General features: G+C 37.5%; 1 protein-coding gene across 4 annotated transcripts in view; it reads right to left on the bottom strand.

Annotated features, from left to right (window-relative positions):
- Positions 1 to 21,387, bottom strand: part of CFAP58 (cilia and flagella associated protein 58) — a gene marked incomplete at its 5' end in the record, with an annotated part of 64,261 nt that overhangs the window by 20,399 nt on the left and 22,475 nt on the right. For 3 of the 4 annotated variants that reach the window (XM_083845070.1, XM_083845071.1, XM_083845072.1), the window contains 8 exons: positions 4,109 to 4,213; positions 6,559 to 6,670; positions 8,702 to 8,925; positions 9,302 to 9,442; positions 12,716 to 12,862; positions 15,437 to 15,598; positions 18,548 to 18,739; positions 19,913 to 19,995. In XM_083845070.1, coding sequence (XP_083701196.1) covers positions 4,109 to 4,213; positions 6,559 to 6,670; positions 8,702 to 8,925; positions 9,302 to 9,442; positions 12,716 to 12,862; positions 15,437 to 15,598; positions 18,548 to 18,739; positions 19,913 to 19,995 — 1,166 coding nt within the window. Of the gene's footprint in view, positions 1 to 4,108; positions 4,214 to 6,558; positions 6,671 to 8,701; positions 8,926 to 9,301; positions 9,443 to 12,715; positions 12,863 to 15,436; positions 15,599 to 18,547; positions 18,740 to 19,912; positions 19,996 to 21,387 lie in introns of those variants that run through there. The other variant, XR_014587051.1, reaches the window with a different exon arrangement.

The raw sequence follows: 21,387 nt of genomic DNA, 5'->3' as shown, positions 1-21,387 counted from the left end.
ATAATGCGAATCTTCCCACTGTTATCCATTCTGAGACATGCAGCTGAATAAAATTCCACTCAGTCAGACATAAAATCAAATTAGAGGAGTTCACTCTGAAGAGAAAGAACTAAATGTGAAACAAATAAAGCAATGCATAATTCACTTGCAATGGGATCATTTTCTAAAACCACATTAATCATAATCATAGCAAGGTAATATGGATACACTGTGTACATTGTGTGTTTACCACACATCACTGTTCATTATGCAGCTGTGCTTCAGTCACATAGGGGACTTACCCCACATATAATGTGGGTGAGTATCTTTTTTGTTTGTTTGTGTGTGTGTGTGTGTTCAGCATTTGTCAACAGAGCCCTTCTGTTTATTAATAATTATACCTTATGGCTGCACAGCACATTTTGCTCATACCACATGCGTTCACAAAGACCTTCACCCATCACTGAAATCCCTGGGTTAACACGCAACATATTTCTCCACGAAGCACTGCAGTATTATTCATTGGTTTAGAAAAGAATCAAAAAATGCTGTACCTTTTAACTGCACAAATTCAGGTGGAAGGTAATGACTCAAACATGGAAGCTGGCTAACCCTGAAGTAGTGTTTCCGATGTTTGGCAAAAATGCCGCTGGATATTTATTGGCCGTAAGTATTTAAGACCTCAGTTTTGGATCTGATTTTTAAGACAGCATTTTTCATCTGCACAGCAGCTCACAGCTGTGGTAATACCCTGAGATAAAGGAGAAAGTATAACCAACTGCTTTGCATCTACTCTGCGAAGTCTCAGGATGTCCGCCCTTATTTGATGTATAAGAGCTGATAGGTTAAAAGCTAATTAAATTAATAATTTCTAAAACATGGGATATATTTCTACACTTTTATTAAAGAGTTCAACTTGGAAAAGTCATTCTAAAATAAACATTTATCGTGCTGCATAGTCAATCTCTCTCAGTAAATGTCTGATGAAAGGTTAAGAAAGATATTTTTATGGGATTTTAGAGTCAAGCTGGCTTCTTCCTGGACTAGAGTACTGTCAGCAATCAAAATTTCCTGACTGAAATGCAGCAAATCATTCTTTTAATCACATAGTATGGATTGTAGCATGATTTTACAGCTACATCATTTTAAAAAGAACTAGCAGGTGGCAAATACTGAAAAAGCTAACTAAAAAGGATATGATCAAATACATATCAGGAGCAGGTAAGATAAGTAGATATTTTTTCTATATGATTCCATATACTGTGAACCTTCCTCAACAAAAATTTCCATTCTTATTTCCAGCTCATCCTAAGAGATTGTTTGCTGTATAAACCTGCTTTTATTTATGAAAAAAAAAAAAAAAGGAACAGTCAGAAGACAGAGGTATAGTGCATACAATACAAATGGAATTATTTTTTCTTATACAAACATCATGGCTCTGCATGAGGATGCAGCAAGGTGAATACCCTACAAATCAAACTGCAGGTTGCTGACACTGGGCTCAGCCATTTGCAGACGTGGTTATTTCTAGATTCCAAAGGTGTCTTTAACATTCAATATCCAGTCCACATAGCTTTTCCCACACCATTTTATTACTACACTTTGATGTAAGGGAATTTAAGTTTCACAATATGCACATGCAGAAATCAAAGACAGAGACGCTCACAAGCTTCACCTACAACAAATATCCTATTTGCCAGCATGATGGCTGCACACACCTCAAAACTGTTAGAGACAGCAAACAGGAGATTGAGATCATTTTAAAGCAGATACACGTAATGGCTACGCCCTTGTACAGGAGAAAATGTGGATGAGGATGACTGGGAGAGAGGAGGTATGACTTATGCAAGCAAAGACTACCTCCTAAGTTTGTATCCCTAAGCTCCTACAGTCTCTGACTCTGAATCCAGGGAGGAGTATATTAACTAGGAACAGGTCAAGCCTTCAGCAATTCTTCCACTGCTGCATGTAAGAAGAGACTGAACCGAACTGAGCTGACTACCTGGAAAGACTAATAATAGAAATTCTATTTCATTTTGATGCAAAGATTTGGCCCACAACCATTACAGTTCCAGTGCTGTGGTCATTAGATTATGTCACTTGTATATAGGAAAAGCAGTTCAAAGAGTAATAAAATGACTTGTCCGAGGTTATCCAGCCACTTAGCAGAAGAAGCTCAGGCAGTACACTCAACTTCAGAGCCCTGCACTACGGACCTATTAAGTAGGACATACAGCCCTTTGAGGAAATTTGCTGGGGAATGTCCTCCATCTCTGGTTACCTCTCCTCATCCACCCCCTGCTATGAAGGATCTCTATTTCAGTCTTAGTATTAGATTCAAAAACACTGTGGCAGACCAGAAAAGAACTAAGAAATGTTTATGGTGAACACCCAATCATAACTTGGAGCGTGGTGTTTTTGGCCTTTTCTTTGCCATCAGTCTCATGGAAGCAGACCATTTCAGCATTCTTGCACAGGAAATTGATGCCTGAATTAAGGACACAAAGGATCTCATTAACAATTCTAGATATGATACTTAAATAGCATATAGCCAAACTCTGACTTAAATCTAGGAAAATAATAAAAAGCAGAGTTGCTGTAGAAGGGACTGCTGCATAGATGGAAACATTTTGCCAGTGGCTGCTATAGTAACATAGACTCAAATGCCTATTACTTCAAACATTTGCTTGGGCAGACAACTTAGTAACTCCATACCTCAGTTTTTTACTTTTAACTAGGGATAATAGCTAAATGGGAGCACACTAAGGATAAGGCAGGATAAGCAACAGAGTACATAAAAATCTCACAGAAAGATTTGAGTTTGTGTATGGGTACAGCACAGCAAATTTGAAGCTATTTTTGCTCCATTTTGTTTAAGCTAACAAACTATCTTACTGACACCATTTCAGCACTAGATAATAAAGATTACATTTTTCAAGCAAAGGCATAACAATACACCATACACTACCTTAAAATGAAATCGCAGATCTATTTTTCCTGCAAAACAGTGGAAAAAGAGGGAGGCCAAACCCTGTCTTGATAACATCTGCTGAGCTTCTCAAGACAGAAGGACCTTCAGGTTACATTCTACTAGCCAGTGAGTGATGCCCAATATAGGCATCGAGACTGTTAGGGTATTTAAAACCAAGATGTTCAAATCATACGTACAGCTGGCAAAATATAGCTATGCCTAAAGCTGCCAGACAGAAGACAAATTTCCCAGCCTGACATCTACAGCTGAAGCCCAAAGACAGTCCTTTTTTATTACATTTGATTATGTTTTGGCAAGTTCAACACAAAGTCAAACATGGCCCAGAGAAGAACATACCTAAATATGTTCTCTTCCAGAGAAGAGCAATGAAGCTGGAAAAGGGACTAGAAAACAAGGCATATGAGGAGTGGACGATGCAACTGAGGTTGTTTAGTCTGGAGAAGAGGAGGCTGAGGGGAGACCTTATTGCTCTCTACAACTACCCGAAAGAAGGTTGCAGTGAGGTTGGTGTCGGTCTCTTTTCTCAGGTGACAAGTGATGGAATGCGAGGAAATGGCCTCAAGTTGTGTCAGGGGAGGTTTAGGTTGTTAGAGTTGCCATCCCTAGAGATACTTAAGAGACGTGTGGATGTGGCACTTAGGGACGTGTTTTAGTGGAGGACTTAGCAGTGTTACTCAATAGTTGGACTTGATAATCCTATTGGTGTTTTTCCAATCTAAATGATTCTATGATTCTAAACCACACAAACTCTGCAGGATTCCTTCTGCTAAACAACAAACTTCCTTCACATGTCCTGGTCATAACAGACATGGTTAAAAGGACAAAAAAGCCTTTCAGAAAAATATAACGCTGACTTGAAGACTAATGTATGACATGAATAAACTAAAGCAAACCTTTAATTTTATTTTCCAGCATTATCCAGGTATCAGTAACCAGAACATAAAAATTAACTAATGAGATGCTATTCCTTCTCTTTCAGCGAGTCAGTGCTGCCATCTAAAGATATTTAAGGGGCATGCAAAAGAAATTCAAAGCCATGCATATAAGTAACATTCTGGAAACACATCTGAGCAGGCAGATAATGCAGGCTAAGTAAATATGTTAACGAGATACAACAATCTATGTATGTTGCAGTACCTGCAGGAGCAATTCTTTCTCTATCACTTCGCCCGTCTTGCTGATAAGCTGTTTCTGTAGCCTCTGTATTTTCTGGATCAGCTCATAGGTACTTGGGTCACTGGCCTAGATGAGAGCAAAGCAGTATCAAAAATTATACATTATAACAAGTTAGTGTTTCTCTCTCGAAAATTAAAACCCCAATATTTAAGTGTCCAAAAGTGACAAATATAAAATGAGTTTCAGAGGGGAATGAGGGACTGTATTTTTTGTTTTTAAGGGCATGTATTCAAGGAGTCCTGAACCTGGACTCTCTGCCTCTTGAAAACTTCATGTTTAACAGCATTAACCTCATGAATCCTTCTAAAAACAACCAACATACACAGGAGTCCTTCAAAACTTAACACCCAAAACAATGGATTGGCAGAACCACGTAGCAGGGAAGAAAGAGGTTAGTTTAGGTTTTTAGCAAAAGCTGAAACTGACCCCTAAAATAAATAGAGCAGTACAAATACTTTCCACTGTTTTAAAAACTTCAAAGTGGGATTTTAGGAGAAGGAGACTTTTCTGTTGAACAGAAGAAAAAATAACTGCAATATAGTCTTTTGAAACTAGGGTGAAAAGTTAAGAAGAATAAATTATGGGGGTATATTGACAAACTACTATGAGGCTTTAAGGCATCCGCATTTGTGGCATCTCATTCTTCAGCGGAATTAAGCGCTTAAAAAGGTAACAGATTGTAGCAGTACACTGCTGTCTTCTGTCTACAGAGCCTGTAAAGACACGGAGCAAGCATACGTCTCTCTATCCTTCTTCCATTTTCATTCTTTTGTCACAGATTGCATCTGGAGGAACCTCTAAGGAGAAAACTATTCTGTGGGGAGCAGCTAGCAAAGCTTACTTTTCCATCTCCCTGTATCTTCTTATCGGATCCTTTACTGTCTATTGAAGAGCAAATTCTGACTGAAGCTTTTACCCACTTCAGGGATCCACAACACATCTCTCCCACATGGTCCTCCCTTTTTCATGTGGTTTCTCTGGTGGACCATAATGATTAAACATGCTATAGTAAAGGCTCCGATAATTATCCACTCTCTGCATCTTTGCTTGAATTTATAAGGAGCTTGATATCTCATGACTCTTTATCCTTTGTCAGATTTTATCTAAATTGACTAATCAATTCAAGTGTAACTGGGACACACACAGATATGCATGGAGCACTCACAACCCCACAACATTTCCTGAGAAACCAGGCTAAAAAGCAGCTCAGTCCCCATGGCCCACTCAGTTGTTGATTCTTCTATAGCGCTGACCAATTTGACCATGGTGCCAATTTGTGACAATTGTAGTGATGTGAGGGTGTTTGTTTATTAGGAATTGAACCAAAACCCCATCAGGATTATTTCATATGGACTTGGCCATCTGGTGGCCTTTCTGTGTTCCAAATACAAACCAGTGACCTAGAATGGGAAGACGACATTTCCTATTATCAGTTTCTTCATGCATTCTTTCTTCCATCACCAGATGTTTCCACTGGCCTGACTTTCCTTTGTTATATGGAGCTACTAGACACTGTACCTAGATGTCTTTAACATCCTGCATTTTATCTCCCTTCTATGTGAAAAGCTAATCACACTGTTCAGTTTTAAGCTCAGCATGGAAAGAACAGAAATTAACTATTACACTAGTAAACACAGCCAAAATATTCAGCTGTTTCTGTAGGGACTAGCATGTTACCACTCGTTATTAGAGCAGCTAAGCAACCCAGGCTGGCATCAGATCAGAGATCCATGCAACAGAGAAATCTCAGCTGGCTCTGACTTTGAAAATATGAAGTAACGCCAACTGATGATCATATATTTGGTCTATGCTTGACAGATTTATTATTTTTCCCCTTCATTTGGCAGGTTCAAATAGTGTGAAAATTTAGATTTGCTGTTTACATAACAGCTGACCTGACATTACCCAGAATGGCTATCTATGAAACCCCACCACTGTTTATGTTGAGGCCTTTTCCTTTTTTCACAGACATGATTTACCTTCTGACTTCATGTCTGTCTGTTCCCAGTCCACCTGTTCTATGATCCCTTCTAATCCTGCCTTTCTACCCACATAAATCTACCTAACTGGTGAGAGTAGGATTATACCTTTCCCCTATCATCCGCTTTCACTTCATCCATGTTAACGAATCACCTCCTTGTAAATTCACCTTATGCATTCTTATTCCCTTTAGCATTTTACTGGCTCTTTACAAATCCCTCTGCAATTTTTCATTGAGAAAATGACACAAAAATAACACTGATTGCATTGTGCAAGGAAACCATTCAGCAGTTAACTGTTCCATTGGTACTATGGAAATTTCAGTCTGCCTGCCCTTCCACATAATTTGCATAACAGTAAAGTAAATAGGCTTTGTGCTGTGTCACTGATTTGGAAATACGGGCTTTGGGAACTTGATGCTGAGACATCACCTCTAATTTTCTCCATCTGTGAACATTCAAGGGATTCTCCAGTTCTTCTTCCAGAACTTTGCACCGAGTTTGTTCTCTTAATAGCTCCTTCCGCATGTGATGAACCTCCTGTCTTAAGATCAGGATAAAACAAACAAACAAAAAATCACACCAAGACCCAAACAATGTGCCTAAGGTATTAATATGAACATTAACAAACCGTTCTTCCATGCACTACAGTACTGGCAAAGTGACTCTTGTGATTAACACCAATAACATCATACAGGTGGTCCCAAAGGATAACACAGGTAGACCACTTCATTCACGTTAGTAAGAATGACTCAAAAAAGGGACTTTTCATCAGTTCCTGGGAAATCTAGTTCACAGCCTACTGGATCTCATTGCCCAATTTTTTTCGTGTACATTAAGGCTAGAATGGCAGTTAATTCATAATTCATCTAGAGTAACCTACAAATCACAGTTATGGTGTCATACCCAGTTACCTCTGTACTGAATCTGACAGCTGGTATTTGAAAGAAGGTTTTAAAACTACATGGCTCACACAATCCAGTAAATAAAGCATAATGTATGGCCTAACTATGATGGACACTGTTCTTTAGAGAACCCAAGTTTGATTTCTTTCTTTCTACCTCTTGTCAAGGGAATCCAGAGGTGATTTGCTGCTGAATATAAAATTAATTGAGCACTCCAAAGATGCTTTGACAACTAAGGTCCCCATGGTGGGGTCAGGGAGTGAAAGAGCAGGAAAACCAAGGCACATTCTGCAAGGGACCAACCCTTATGACTTTGGTGGGTGGATCCTGTGATTCCTCAAGGAGAAAGGGAATGGAGGATCACCATGTGTCTACTCCTTCACTGAGTATTTCCCTGCCAACATCAGTGCTGAATGTAGCTCACTAGACAGAAAAAGGCCTTTTTTTTTTTAAACTGTGGGGTTGGACAAGGTTATTGAAAAGGAAAAAAAAAAATCTCCAATTGGCAAATCAAGGAAGCTAATTAGCAGCACAAGTGATAAATGGACTCTTTCAACAGGCAGTTTTCATGATAATTTTGGACTTCATTAAAATATGTGATTGATCCACCTCTCCATCCAAGAACTGATCCAACCATCACAGCATGCATTGCACTATACTTCAATACCTTTACGGAGTTTCAATACAGTAATAGGCTTTCAGCTGAATGCATTTGGGCAGCAAATTCAAATCCTATCCCTGTCTGCAGAAAGTCAATGGAAACTGCAGTTGTTAGTGTTTTGTGCCCACTTCTTTTTTTTATCTTACACCAAATCAAACTGGCATAATTAAACTGGAGTCAATGGGACTAACCACAGACTGAAGTTAATTTGCCCCAGTAAAAGCCATGGAGTTACACTGATATAGTTAAGCTAAAGATCTCACCCAAAACTGTGATAGCTACATAGAATAGTATAACGGTTATCTGCTGAAAACATAGCTCTCTCTCCTTACAAACCATGACCAATTTTATAGAAAAATCATAATAGTTTCCTGACAGCAAAGAATACACCTCAAGTTTGGGAGGGTTAAAAAAGGAAGGGAAGCATTAAGCCAGAGTAGGGGGAGATAAATCAGACTGGGGCTATTAAACTTCTGTTTTAAAGAAACACAACCTTCAATGAAAATTTAACTAAATCTTTCTCTCAGAGCAAGTCTACATATAAATCTGGGAGGAAAGAGCTCTGAAAATGTGTAGGGGTTTGTTATAAATATGTCAAGTGTTCCCCATCCACTGTGGATTGCCTAATAAAAAGCAGTTCCACTAATTTGGGCCCTAGGTACCACTAAGTAGCTCACTGAACTATGAACACCTTTTCTGCTGCTGTCTGTCAAGTTTATTCTGTAGGCAGTAATTCACAATACAAGGTGAAATGTGGAAGCTATTTCAGCTTTGGGAAAGACGTCTTTTTTCCTCCTTTCCTCCATCTTATGCTTTAATTTTCTTCATCACTGATTAGTCGCTTTGTGAATTTAACCCACTGTGTTTGAGGTCAAACCAAATAATCCCGTTCTCCAAGGTATAATGTTTGTTGAAACAAATCTTTGCCATACATAAAACAGATTTTCTGTCTCAAACACAGAATCATGAATGCAGTCACTATGGAAATGTATTCAACCAGTTTTTCTACCTGAGCTCCTCCACATTAGCCACACTTTTGCCAAGTATTCCTTTCTCACGCCGAAGTTTTTTGATCTCTAGCTTGAGAAGCCGGATGTCTTCCATTCTCTGTCGGTATTGGGCCTCACCCTTGTTTAAGATGGACTGCTGGATTTTGATCTTCTCATAGAGCAGAGCCACCTCATCATTGCGCCGAACAAGCTGGGACCCTAGGATATCTCTCTCGTTGATAACCTAAGGACTCAGAGCAAAGCAATAATCTCAATTAAAGTTCCTCAGTACAATCCTAAAGCATTGTGGCTACATTTTCATCAGCGAAAATCACTTGCATTAGAGGTTTCACTGTTATTAGTGAAAAAAACAATAGCAAAGCCTAGTAGCTTCTGCAATAAGGGTTCAGACTCCTGAATAATGTAAACTACAATGTATTAATGTAGTATGATGTAAACTACACTCATTTCTGTATCTTAACATTTTTATTTCAGTGGCACTATAAAGCTTTAGTAGTACCGCTTTTACAGTAGCTGAGGATCTTGATCTTAAAAAATGCATTGGACAACTAAGAGAACAGAACGAAGTGTGTTTGAAAAGCCAAATGCAAGATTCCTACCCGCTCATATTCCTTCTTCTGCTTCAGCCTCTCAGCATCAGCCTCAGCAATAATTTTTAGGAGTTTTCTCTCTTCTGCCTCCTGATTTTCTATAAAGTGCTTGGTCTCCAGAGCCTGTTTTTTCATCTTAAGAAGTTCAGCCTGGTGGAGTCAAAGAATATAGGTAAACTGTGCTTAGTAACAACTTTCCATTATATATCTGAGATTAAGAGTTAGTATTTGAATAGAATCTCATACATTCATTTCATTTCCTGAGAGGTACATATTTTGTTAGTTTTTGAGAATAAATCACTGAGACAAGCAAGCATGAAGACCTGTAAAGAAAAGCTGTAAACAGTATTTTAATATTGTTATACACAACAGATATTTAGAAGAATTTTTATCTATAATAATGGTTCAAGTTGTAATTCAGAGGAACTTCATTTAATTGTTTTTTGTTTGTTTGTTTTTAAATAGGTAATATTTGAAGATTTTTTTTTTCCAACTGAATTGTTATTCAGTTATGAAAACCTAGCAGACATAACTTCAAAGCAAGGCTGGGATATAAGAAAGGATAGCTCACCCTGCTAGAAAGGGCATTTATCTATATTATCTAATACAAATCAGCATCTACCTGGGACAGGCTTCAGACTGGAATAACAGAACTGGTGCAGAAGATGGCAATCGGGCATGGTAAAGCAAAATTAAAGAGCATTAGCATTTTTTAGTGGAAGTGTAGATGAGAAATACTGGGAAGAAGAAGGGCTCCCCTAAGCAAAAGAGAAGTAAAGCATTTTTACGGTGGCTGCGTACTAACATAAATACTGGAAATTAACCAATATCCTACTATCATGAACTCTGTAATTCGAGACATGTACGTAGAGAAAAAGTAATAAGGTCTTCTTGGTTTATTAGAGATTTCTAGGATTACTAGGCAATTACATATACCAAAGTTGGAACCAGCTGACTACAGACCCTTTTCAGAGATCTGAAAACTTTCAAGCCTTCACTAAAAGACTTTGCCACAGCTCTGACCCTCATAATGATGACGTTCAAGCTGCCTTTTCAGAAAGAACATCATTGAACGCTGAAAGAATGAGGCTGTGATGAAGGCTGCACCTGCAAAAACATTGATTTAAGACAGAAACAACAGTTCCATCGTCATAACAAAATAGCTTGTTCAATTCTTATTTTCTTTAATAAAATTCTCATTTTCCCATATGTGCAACACTCACATCTCTCTTGCTTAGTGTTGGATGTTCATCAGAATCCATCAACCAAACAAAAATGCAAGCCACTTCATATTGAAATGCAATCAAGAGTGTGCAAAAGCTGTCTACAAATGTAAAACTGCTCATGCATTTCACACTGCTAGATAATATTTTTTTAATATATCAACATTCTATGTTCTCCTTATGTCACAAAAAATATGAGTTGTAAACAAGGAGTGGCAGTAGATGTTAGCAGCAAACAATTCATATAAACAAATCTCCTCACTGGAATGCACAAAGCTAAAATAAATCTGAACTACCTTGCACAGTAAAGAACATAAATACTTTAAGCCACACACAGGCCCCACAAACTAATAGGACTTTCACTGAGATTAAATATGCTGAAGACTACAGTATCAGGGTCTGTGCACATTAGTTAAAGGAAAAAGAAATGAATAAACACAGTACAAGCAGAAAAAGTGTCAGGTCTGAAACTGCTGTAAATGAGCACAGCTCATTTGAGGTTGGTTCAGAGAGTCTGCAAAAAATGAAGAACAGTCAGCAAGAAAGATGGGAAAGAAAAAGATGGGTGGGAGGAAAATACAGATTTTAGAAAAGGTGTAACTGGGGCTGGAAAAAGAATGCTGAAAAAATAATAATAATAACTGTAATTAAAAAGTTTCATGTTCAGATTTCTAGAAAATTATTAAAAAAAGACAAGCGTGATCATGTAAGAACTATACATTAGCATCCACCAGCTCAAACCTGGAGGGCCATACTTCTTACAGCTTTCAGATACATATTTGTCAACACTTGTATGTTTTGCCAAAACAGTCTGATCTGCAAGCCTGTAGGAATGCCAACTGAAACCAAAAGATGGCATTGTACAGGCTTTAAGGGAGCTTGGATCAGGTGTCCCACGTCTCATTTACCATGATTACACATTTTTAAGACCTCTATGACAGCTGAGCTAAGCGTAAGTCCAATGTCTGTATAATTTTGTTCCTGTGAATCTCACTACTCCATGCTTTAGTGCATTCTTTAAACTGATTTCTGGGGAACAGCTTGCTTCCTTCACATCAGTACAAACAGGACAAATTGAAGCTGGCTTGCTACACAAATAATTGGGTTCTTTTGTGCCTGTGTCAGTCAGAGCCCTCTTTGAATTCTCCTATGCATCAGTATTCAGCAGAGACATGCTGGTAGAAGACCACAATGCCCTGAAGCTATTCACTAATGTGATGTCAGCCCATAGACTTGCTAGTGAATAATTGAGTGGGTAAACCATGTAGCAATTGTGTTTGTCACATGGACAGCAGACAATTCTGAGGTGATGAGAAAGAACTGGCAACTAGTTAAAGCAGAAAGCTGAACATAGAAAATGAGATACTATTTGACTTCTCTATCACTGATAGAACAACTCTGAGACAGATCAGGTACAAGAACATAAATTTATCACTTTTTTACAAAGTTCTATTGGCATCTTGTCATAAATATAATGTGCTGAGAGGGTCTGAAAACCTAAGGAATCATTGTAGCACAGCAATAAACTGCCAAAAGAAAACATTGTGGAAAGTGGTGGAGGACAGCTGAGTTTTGGGGGGGGTGTTGTTTGTTTGTGGTTTTTGTTTTATTACTGCTTAGTGAAGAGAAATATAAGTTACTGTGGACACTAACTCCTTAAATATTTTGAGAGAGCAGCAAATTGTGTTGCAATACCACCACAAATTTAATAGCATATCTAAGAATGGGCTGCAGCCAGGGCTGAGAAGTATCAGAGCTTCAAGTTCAGGAATGTGAAGTGCAATATAATGGGGTCCACACTTAAAAACAGCAGGGAGAAAATAGTTTAAGGAAAGGAAAACTTGAATTATAAGGGTCCGCTTTTAAAAAGTTTACTACAATCAGGCTATCCCCAAAATCCACATTTCTGCAACAAAAATGGAACTTTTTAGTAAAAACATATAGTCACCAAGTGATGTAAGGCTTCCAACAGGCATTCCAGGACCTTTCTAGCTATAGTTATAAGCAGAAATGAAATTTGTCAGGTACATGGAATATTTGTATAACTGGTTCCTCTAAATGGTGCCGAGATCTTGTGCTTCAATTGCAGAATTTTTTTTAATATACAGCAAGACAACTGCCACAGACCAGGAACATGATGCATTCTCTGAAATCACGGGAGCCATCCTTTGTAATAAGGTTTATGTGTAAGGGTTCTTACCTTCAATGTTTCTTTCTCCCTCTCTGTTTGCTGATGTTCTTGATGAGCTTTCACAAGAGCTGCTTCTTTGTCTGTGATCTCCTCTTTCAGCTGATCCACCTGATGTGTCATAGCTTTTAGTCTCTTCTTCATTTCTGCTATCTCATTCTATAAGTACAGAAAGTGTGATCACAAAAAAGGATCAAAAAATATAATAAAAATAGGAATTTTTATTTATAAAAAATAGGATCAAAAAAAAAATTTCTGCTTGGGTGTTCAGCCTATTTCAGTTTTGAGAAATGTGACCACAATGTTTGAGAGATGTGTTGTACATACCACTAGATATTACTTTTTAATGTGGTAGAACAAAAGTTTCATTATATGACATTTTTTTTTGTTTATGCTACCATGACATTGCTGTAAAAAGGTCTTTAAAAGGCATATTGATAACAACAATGATCACTAATGACTCTAAGAAGCCATTTCATTTGAAGTGCTGGACACACAATAAGAACTAGCACTCAATCCAAATTAATAACAAGATTCTAATTCTATCCATCTTTTTTCATGCTTCTAGTAGTGTTTTTCAATAAGGTTGTGTATAGTTGGGTATAAACATTTAGGAAAAAGCTGGTTTTATGCAAAGGAATATGGCCATGAGTAGGATACCTGTATGTCTTTAAGGGAGTATAGCAAATGCTTATCTCCATTCTGCTTTTTTATTAGCTTATACATAGGTGCAAGGAGAAAACAGTGTGCTCAGAAATAGGGAAGCCACTGGTATGGGAATATTTAGCATATATTTTAGGCTCAAGACACAGAGCAGTAATCCTGGAAGCACTGCAGAGAGGTCAGGGCACTATATTTCTACTCCAACACAACCGTGACAGCCTGTGCAACACAAAGAAACTGTTTCACTGACTGCAGTGATGGCACATGCTGCGACACCAATGGAAGCTAGTAAATTCAATCCATGGACAGACATGCTCTTCTGGATCCAGCAAAAGCAGCTTTAAAAGCTGTTAGTCCTCTGCTGGAGACTACCACCTCACAGAGAAGACATCACAAGCTCTCATGTGAATACATTCTGTTTCAGTATAAAATCATTTTCAGCTTAGGTTTTCTTTCAGCACTGTCCACCATCGGTGTGGATTTACTTGCTAAATGAGTGACATTGTCTTTCCTAAAATGCTTAATGCAGTTAAGTAAGGTCTTGAGTCAAAACAGTCTTCAAAAACAGTACTGAGAAAGTACCGATTCCTAGTCTGACAGACCTCAAAAACAAAATCCACGGCCTTTAGTTTCATCTAAACAAGCTCGTGCAAATTTGTTTTATTTCAAAAGGAAGAATTTAGCATAGTTTTTAATACCCTCACCAGCCTTTTTCCTTTCATGGCTAGATGGCCTGTTGCTGAACTACAAATGGCTGTTTTTTCACTGCCACACATAATACTGCCTTGGCCAAAAGATCTTTTGGGCTCAGCCGTCTTCTCACACAAGACTTGCTAAAAAAAGTTTGGTGGTGAGCCAAGTAACCTATCAAAGTCTAAATAACAGCCTCTAACAACTGGAACGATGAACAGCGTTATGTATGCCACCATATAAACATTCAAACCCTGAAGAAATCGATGAGTTCACTGCTTCAATTTGTAACCAAGCATGTAGTTGCCAGTTCTTTATAAGTAAGCAAATCTATGCCGTATATTAAATAATAATAATAATAAAAAATAATTTTAAAAAAATAATAGTGTTGCATTTTTTCACTCTTATTTCTTCTGAGGGATTGTTTGGAAGCAGCAAGAACCCCAGCACCACTACCACTGACAAGAAGCAGACGGAGGACAAGCAAAGCGTTCTACCTATTTGACAAAATAGCTCATTCCTAATCAAATCAAGCATACAGTAGGATAGGAACTTGGACAGTTCATTCCCACCTGCTTCTCAAGCAAAACATCTACCTATGCAAAGCAGAGCACAAATTTGTAATCTACTATACATGTTTATGGTATAAAATCCTGAAATAACCCAATGCTGTAAATCACAGCTATCCAAGGTCCCAATTGCTGCCAACCGAAATAGGGTTTGTGTAGTATTTTAAATCTTTACATCAGAATGACAGGGTATTCTTAAGTGATCTGTTCTCTTCCTCTAGTATCTTAGTGAGATCCCCAAGGCAAAGATAAGAATGGAAAGAATCATTATCTGAGGAAAATGACACTCCCTGAAAGGAACAAGAGATGTGGAAGCATTTAGTTCTGTCAGACAATTCCCCTTCAGGTGAGAAAGCATTCCCTCTGCTTTCAAAATCACAATATATACTAACATGCATATGCATACAGGGTTAAGGAGGCAATCTTATTTCCATTATACCCTATTTTTCATACACACAGACAACTCCTAAAGGGATAGAATCAAGTGCAGCCAAGAGGGAAAGGAAGAAGTTTCTTCTCTGATAGAGTTGTATGAATCCATAGCTCCATTACACCTTGGTTTTATGCATGGCTTTAAGCTGGGATATTGCCATGTAATGACCATGAATTCCTATTGTCAGTCTAAATACATACGGTCCAGATAAACTCTCAGGAACCAAAAACACTGATTTACCCAAAACACAGAGGAATTCAGAAACCACTTCTGCAAGTGACCACTTAAAGAAGTGAACTTTCCTTTGAACAAATTAAAATTAGATCAGAGAATAAAACAAAGAAGGAAACACAAAGAAAAAAAAAAGTATTCTTCTACCTTAGCTTCAACCAGATTTTTACTGTATAGGTTCCTCTCTGTTCTCACAGTTTCACAGAGGTTTTGTTGCTGTTTGAGTTTAATCTCAGACTCTTCTATTTTCTTCTCATAGTCACAGATCTGAATTTCCTGTATTTCAATATCCTTCAGGTGCTGGAGGACCTGGAGCAGAAAGAAGGAAATGAACACAATTAAGCCATCATCACAAGATTATTAGGATGGGGTTTGTCATTTTTATCTACAGTGACAACTTTAAAAACCTGTGATAAGAAGTTGTAGCTAAAATCACTTCAGTCGAACTCCAAGTTTAACCTTTCTAGATTGCTTATGTGGAAGAACAATTTATTTCAGTCTGATACCAAGTTTGTTTGTTCTTTTTTCCAAGACTAAAACTTACAGATATGCACATCTGTTAATCTACTGAAAATATTGCCACTGAGCTGGTTCAATAAAATCAACATAAGCAGCTTTCACTAAGAATAGGCTTAGGTTGTTTATAAAGCAAGGCTAGATTTTGTACATGGTTTTAGATGTAATCTGTACAATAAAATGAATAAAAACACATAATTTTCCAAGAAGGTCTGCATATACTCCACCAGTGTGAAATCCAGTTAGCTTCTAAGAATTCAACTTTTTTTAAAATGAGCACCTGATCACAAACTATTGATCACAAACTTGACCTAAGTAAGCAGGTAATCACCATTATCTTCTTTTCATGAACGGGGAGACATAATTATTCCCTAAAAAGAATGGAGTAGTGTAGACTATAAACTGTAGAGAGAAGATGAACACATACAGTTTCAATAAATGAAAATACAAAATTCAATAGACACCTTCATTAAACAGTTACCACCATAACAATATATAAGAATTACTACATTAAAGAAGCAAAAATATAGATAGTTTCTAATCATTATGATGGGCTTCCCAAGACATATATACTTTTTTTTTTTTTCAGAGTAAGAATCTTCCTTCTGCTGTACAAAGTTGAAAGCCAAGGAGCACAAACAAGTATCATTCAAATGGAATCCAAAACTTGTAGTGTTGGGTAAAAAGGAGACAAAAGAAATAAAAAGGAAACTGAGGAGTGAACGTCAGGAACAACATTTTTCAAGTTCATTGCCTGAAGGAGAGAAGAATGCCACACTTAAATCCAGGAAAAAGATCAAAAGATTAAACAAAAAGCTGAGGAATCACATGGACAAAATCCAGGAGAGAAGTCCATTACAACTTCATTTCATAGCCAGTTCTCTAGACTCTGTTTCTGAAAGTAGCAGTTTGAGCTATGATTTACGTTCAAATGTCAAAGAGGAAGAATATAAAAATGTTTACATCAGATAGTCAATAACTGCAAAGTTTGCAGTCGGCAAAGTTGTCCCTTGCTTAGCAGTAAAGCCTTGTGAGGTCCAACTATGGGGCAGGAGCTTAATTAATTGATTATTCTCTCAGATACCTCCAAACAACTCTGGAGATAGGGGATAGCTAAATATAGAAAATTTTATTATAGCTGCAGAAATACAATTCTAGCACATTTGAAGCTGACTGCTGAGGATCCCAGGAACTGCTTACAGTGCAATACAAAAACACAGTCCCAGTTTATAACCTACTCCTGCCTTTTCCTTTTCTGTTAAAACAACCTGCCAATAGTAATAGCAGGGAGAAGAAATCAATAAGTGCAGTTTGCACTATGGTGATCACAGGCTGGAGCAAGACTCAAAAGTAGGTCACTGCATTTGTAAATCTTTTACTTGGTTTTGATGCAATGTAAGTGCAATATGCTCGTGGACTAAGTTTTTCAACTTCATGCTCATACACTAGATGCTGACTCTGCTTTTTCAGGAATGATTAAACTCAAATAATTCACCCTTATAAATACAGAAAAGATATATGCAATGTTTCCCAACAGAGCAGCCATGTGAGAGACCGAGCATCCTCAAGTACGATCGAGCTGTTAGCACACTACACCTCTCATGTTTGGTAAAGAGGGTCCAAAGCTGGGCAGAAAGTATTAGATATTCACAGTTTTCTTCTGTACCCTCTCACTTTTTCACCTGTATACTTAACTATCAGTTGCTGTCGGTTACCTGCTTAGCTCAATGAACCTACTCAAGAACTCAGTAGTGGTGCCATGCTTACTTGTTTGCCTTGTTCTTAACTGACAGCTATACTGTTAGATATTCACTACAAGGAAAAGATGCAAACTGTGACTTTGCAACAAAGACAAATTTCACTTCCGCAGAATATTATTCCTAGGAAATGACAAATGGCAATCCAGACAAATGAGCATGTATCACTCAAAACACTATTTAAAAGTCCCTGGTCACACTTAGTTGTAAAGGATAATTTTAAGGTGAGAAGATAGCAAATAACTTGTGAGTTGAAACAGCTTGAAAGCTAATCCCCGTAAATCAATGAGCTTCTTCAAGGGCCCTTCAATGTGATCTTCAGCAATTAATGGAACATGTTACAACCATGTTCCTGAATATACCTTCAGAAATAAAGCCATACATAATAATGGGCACCAGACAGCACAACTTTTATGCAGTGTTTCTCTGCAGCTATTCCTGGAAAATCTCTGTTTTGTAGATGAGATTGAACATCTTCCGATGTTTTACTCATACTAGGACTAATCCTTCAAAATGCTGAGTCTCTTACAAAGATGTCAAGCACCGTCAGCTCTCACTGGCCTCAACAGAATTTGAGGACACCAGTGGTAGGCAAAATAAGGTCCTTTGCAGATAAAATAGAACAATCGAAGAGTAATTTCCAGCTGCATACAAGAGCTGCAATTGTGGGACTCAGATGTAAGTCAGAGGCTAGGGTTCAAATTCCTGCCTTGGTTTCATTTCCCAGATGATCCGATGAACAAGAGCAATACACAGCTATAACCCAAGTTTCTCACTGAATAAACAGCCACGGCTGAGGTTCCCTCAGAGAGGCCTGAAACACAATAGTAGGCAATAGGCACTGACAAAAAGAAATCTTTGTAAACTGCCTGAAGACTATGGATCTGTTTCCGCCCATTGGCATGTGAAGAAATGTATATATATAATCTTTACAGTTTCGAGAGTAAGAGAGCAAAGAACCACTTGCACAAAAAGCTGTTCCTACCTTCTGTTTGAGCTCACTGACTTCATTGATGAAATTATCTCTGTCCTTCTCCAACTGGTAAATAATCTTCCTTTGTTTCTGAGCTTCATTTTTATAATTTTGGATTTCTTCTTCTAAATTTCTCTTGGACTGTTCATGGAGCTTCACCAAATTTATCTGCTTCTGAGTGGCATCAGCAGCCTTGATCACCTTCTGAGGGCGAAAACAAAATGACTCTTGAGCTGTAAAAGGCAACACTGCCATCACTGTGGCAAAAATATCCCATTATCTAAGTGGTTTATGGACTTGCTAATGTTATTACCCCTTATCTAATTTGCTCAGTAGAAATACTTGAGCCACATATCTGATTTAAAAATAAAAAATAAAAAATTCTAACAAAGCTGCTACATAGTGCTTTTTCTTATTTGAAGTTAAAACACTAATGTCTGCACTAAAAAAAAAATGGATAGGATTGTTTACAAGTTGTATAATTAACAACTGGAAAAACCGTACCAGCTTCAAGGCATTTAGATTGTAAAGCATGTCAGTAGCATTTAAAATAAGTAATAAACACAAATACCCTTATTTCTCTTTTTCTGAACAGCAAGTTCAAATTGAATTAACCAAGCTTGGTTTCAAATTATGCATAGGGATTAAACAGAAAACACCAAGATCTCATCTTTACAAAATCAGCCTTATAGTCCCCTTTTGAAATTCCTTTCCCTGCTTCAAAACGAATGTTTGGTATCTGCAAAATCTCTGCCTCTTGAGTCAAGACACAGGACAGTGAATAGATATCAAGAAAAGCACCTCAGCTAAAGCCATCTTTTAGCATTGAATTTACTAGATTACACTTCAAGAATGCCCATAAACATGAGATGCTGTCTTGCAGTACAAGAACCATGGGCTGATGGAAAATGATCAGCAAGAGAAATGGGCTGAAAAACCAAGGATTAGTATTAACACAGTCTTCCAAGCTGCTACATGGTGCGTCAAAATTTTGGTTTGTTCTTCTACTATCACAGACTTCATTTGTCTATATAAATATTAAACTTCATATGCTACAGAGTCTAAAAGCACAGATGTAATCAACTCTTCAGATATCAAATAACAGGTTTGCAAGGTGAAAGCATATAGCATTTTTTTTTTTAACTCCCTGACAGTTTATATTTTAAAGCTTAGAAATATTTAATGTGTTTATGGGTACTAGCACTATTTCAATGCACAGAAAAGAAGCAGCATAAGCATCTGCTTAAGGAAATCTGAATGTTTGACTCAACGTTATTTATTCTACAACATTTCTGTTTCTGTGTGAGGGTTTAAACTACAGACATTTCATTCTCAAGCCATGAGGTTTGTTTATCAGTATTACCAATGCAAGCTCACCTTACTTAGCATATCCCTTTCCCTCACAAGCTCATTTATAGCTTTCTTGTCAATCTCTGCCTGTTTTTTGGCAGCCTCCAACTCTAGAGAAAAGGAGGAAAGAGTATAAATCCTGGATTCAAACTGAACAGATGTTAAAAATGCAGAAACAACTTCGTGGACTTACTAAACATTACATGAACAGTTCAATTAGCTGTGATCATGTTTTGCAACCTCAGGTATCAGCTAAGGATGTTAATACTTATTTCAGTACTTAGAAGAACTCAGGCACAGTAATTAATGGTATAAGGACTCATTATATTTGTGTGCTCGAACCAAGATATCACATAGAAGTTGAACTTTCAGAAATCATGGAGCACAGTGAATCTCAAATGCTTTTAGGGAGCTTCAAAGTGAGCAAATTGAAGCACTTCCAAATACCGGGGCATTCAGTCTCATTCTAATCCCTTTATGTGAAATCCAGTTCTCCTTTAAAGCAGTGAGATTCTATTGCCTTCAGTGGAGTTAAAACTACTTGCCATGGGTCAAGATCAACATTGTGTGTATACTAACAAAAAGTTATTAACCATTCCATATTTTGTTTGCATTTTATTTTAAAAAGTATTATATACAGCTACGCTAACACCGCAGCTCAGGAAATGAAGTACATTGGAGTGCTAAAATGCGTCCAGTATTGCAGGAGGACATGTTATTAGCAGCCATTCTCAGTCATTCCAGTATGGATCTGATTTTTTAAGTTCCCCTCTCCTTTCTAGTACAAAGCACGGCCTCAAGCAGTACAAGCAAAATGTTTGTGGGAACGCTCTTCCACCCTTGCAGAGACACATGGAAAACAGACATCATTTTCCATAAATACAGTCATACAGAGGAATTCGTATCTTATACATTCGATCTCTTCAGGACATAAGACAGAAACAAGGGAGAGTAGGGAGAGACCTTTATGGTAGTATGTATTAACTTGAACTAGATGAGGTGTCTAGTAAGGGTTTCTTTTGCCAAAAAAAAGGTGAGGTCTTATTGCCTCAAATGTTTTGACAACTTCATAATATTACTTTACCCAAAAAAATCTTCATAAATTTTTTTTTTACTGAAAATCACTTTGAAAATGTGTCTTTTTTTATTTCAAAACACATTTCACTTTGTAATTGATTTGCATTTAAAAAAAACAATCTGTTACCGTACCCAAGGAATTTTCTTCCAAAATTTCCATTTGACAAAAATGTTGAAAGTTTTTTCTTAAAAAATATTCCAGATCTGCTAGCAAGTTGTTATCAGTACCTGTACAGCTTTAGTATGCCCGCTGAACAACTGAATCCATGAAGTACCAGAACTAAGTTTATCAGCTCACTTACACATATTCATTTCCATGATGAATAGTTCAGCAGATTCAAAGCAATTAGGAAAAAAGTGTCCTAGCCACGTCTAGTTTCAGTATGGTCTGAGATCGTTTCTCTCACAGGTTAGAGCAGGAGCAA

Source organism: Anser anser (genome assembly GCF_964211835.1).
Source record: "Anser anser genome assembly, chromosome: 7".
NCBI classification, from domain to species: domain Eukaryota; kingdom Metazoa; phylum Chordata; class Aves; order Anseriformes; family Anatidae; genus Anser; species Anser anser.
Note: the sequence above shows the minus strand (reverse complement) of the source record. Positions and strands in the feature narration are given on the sequence as shown.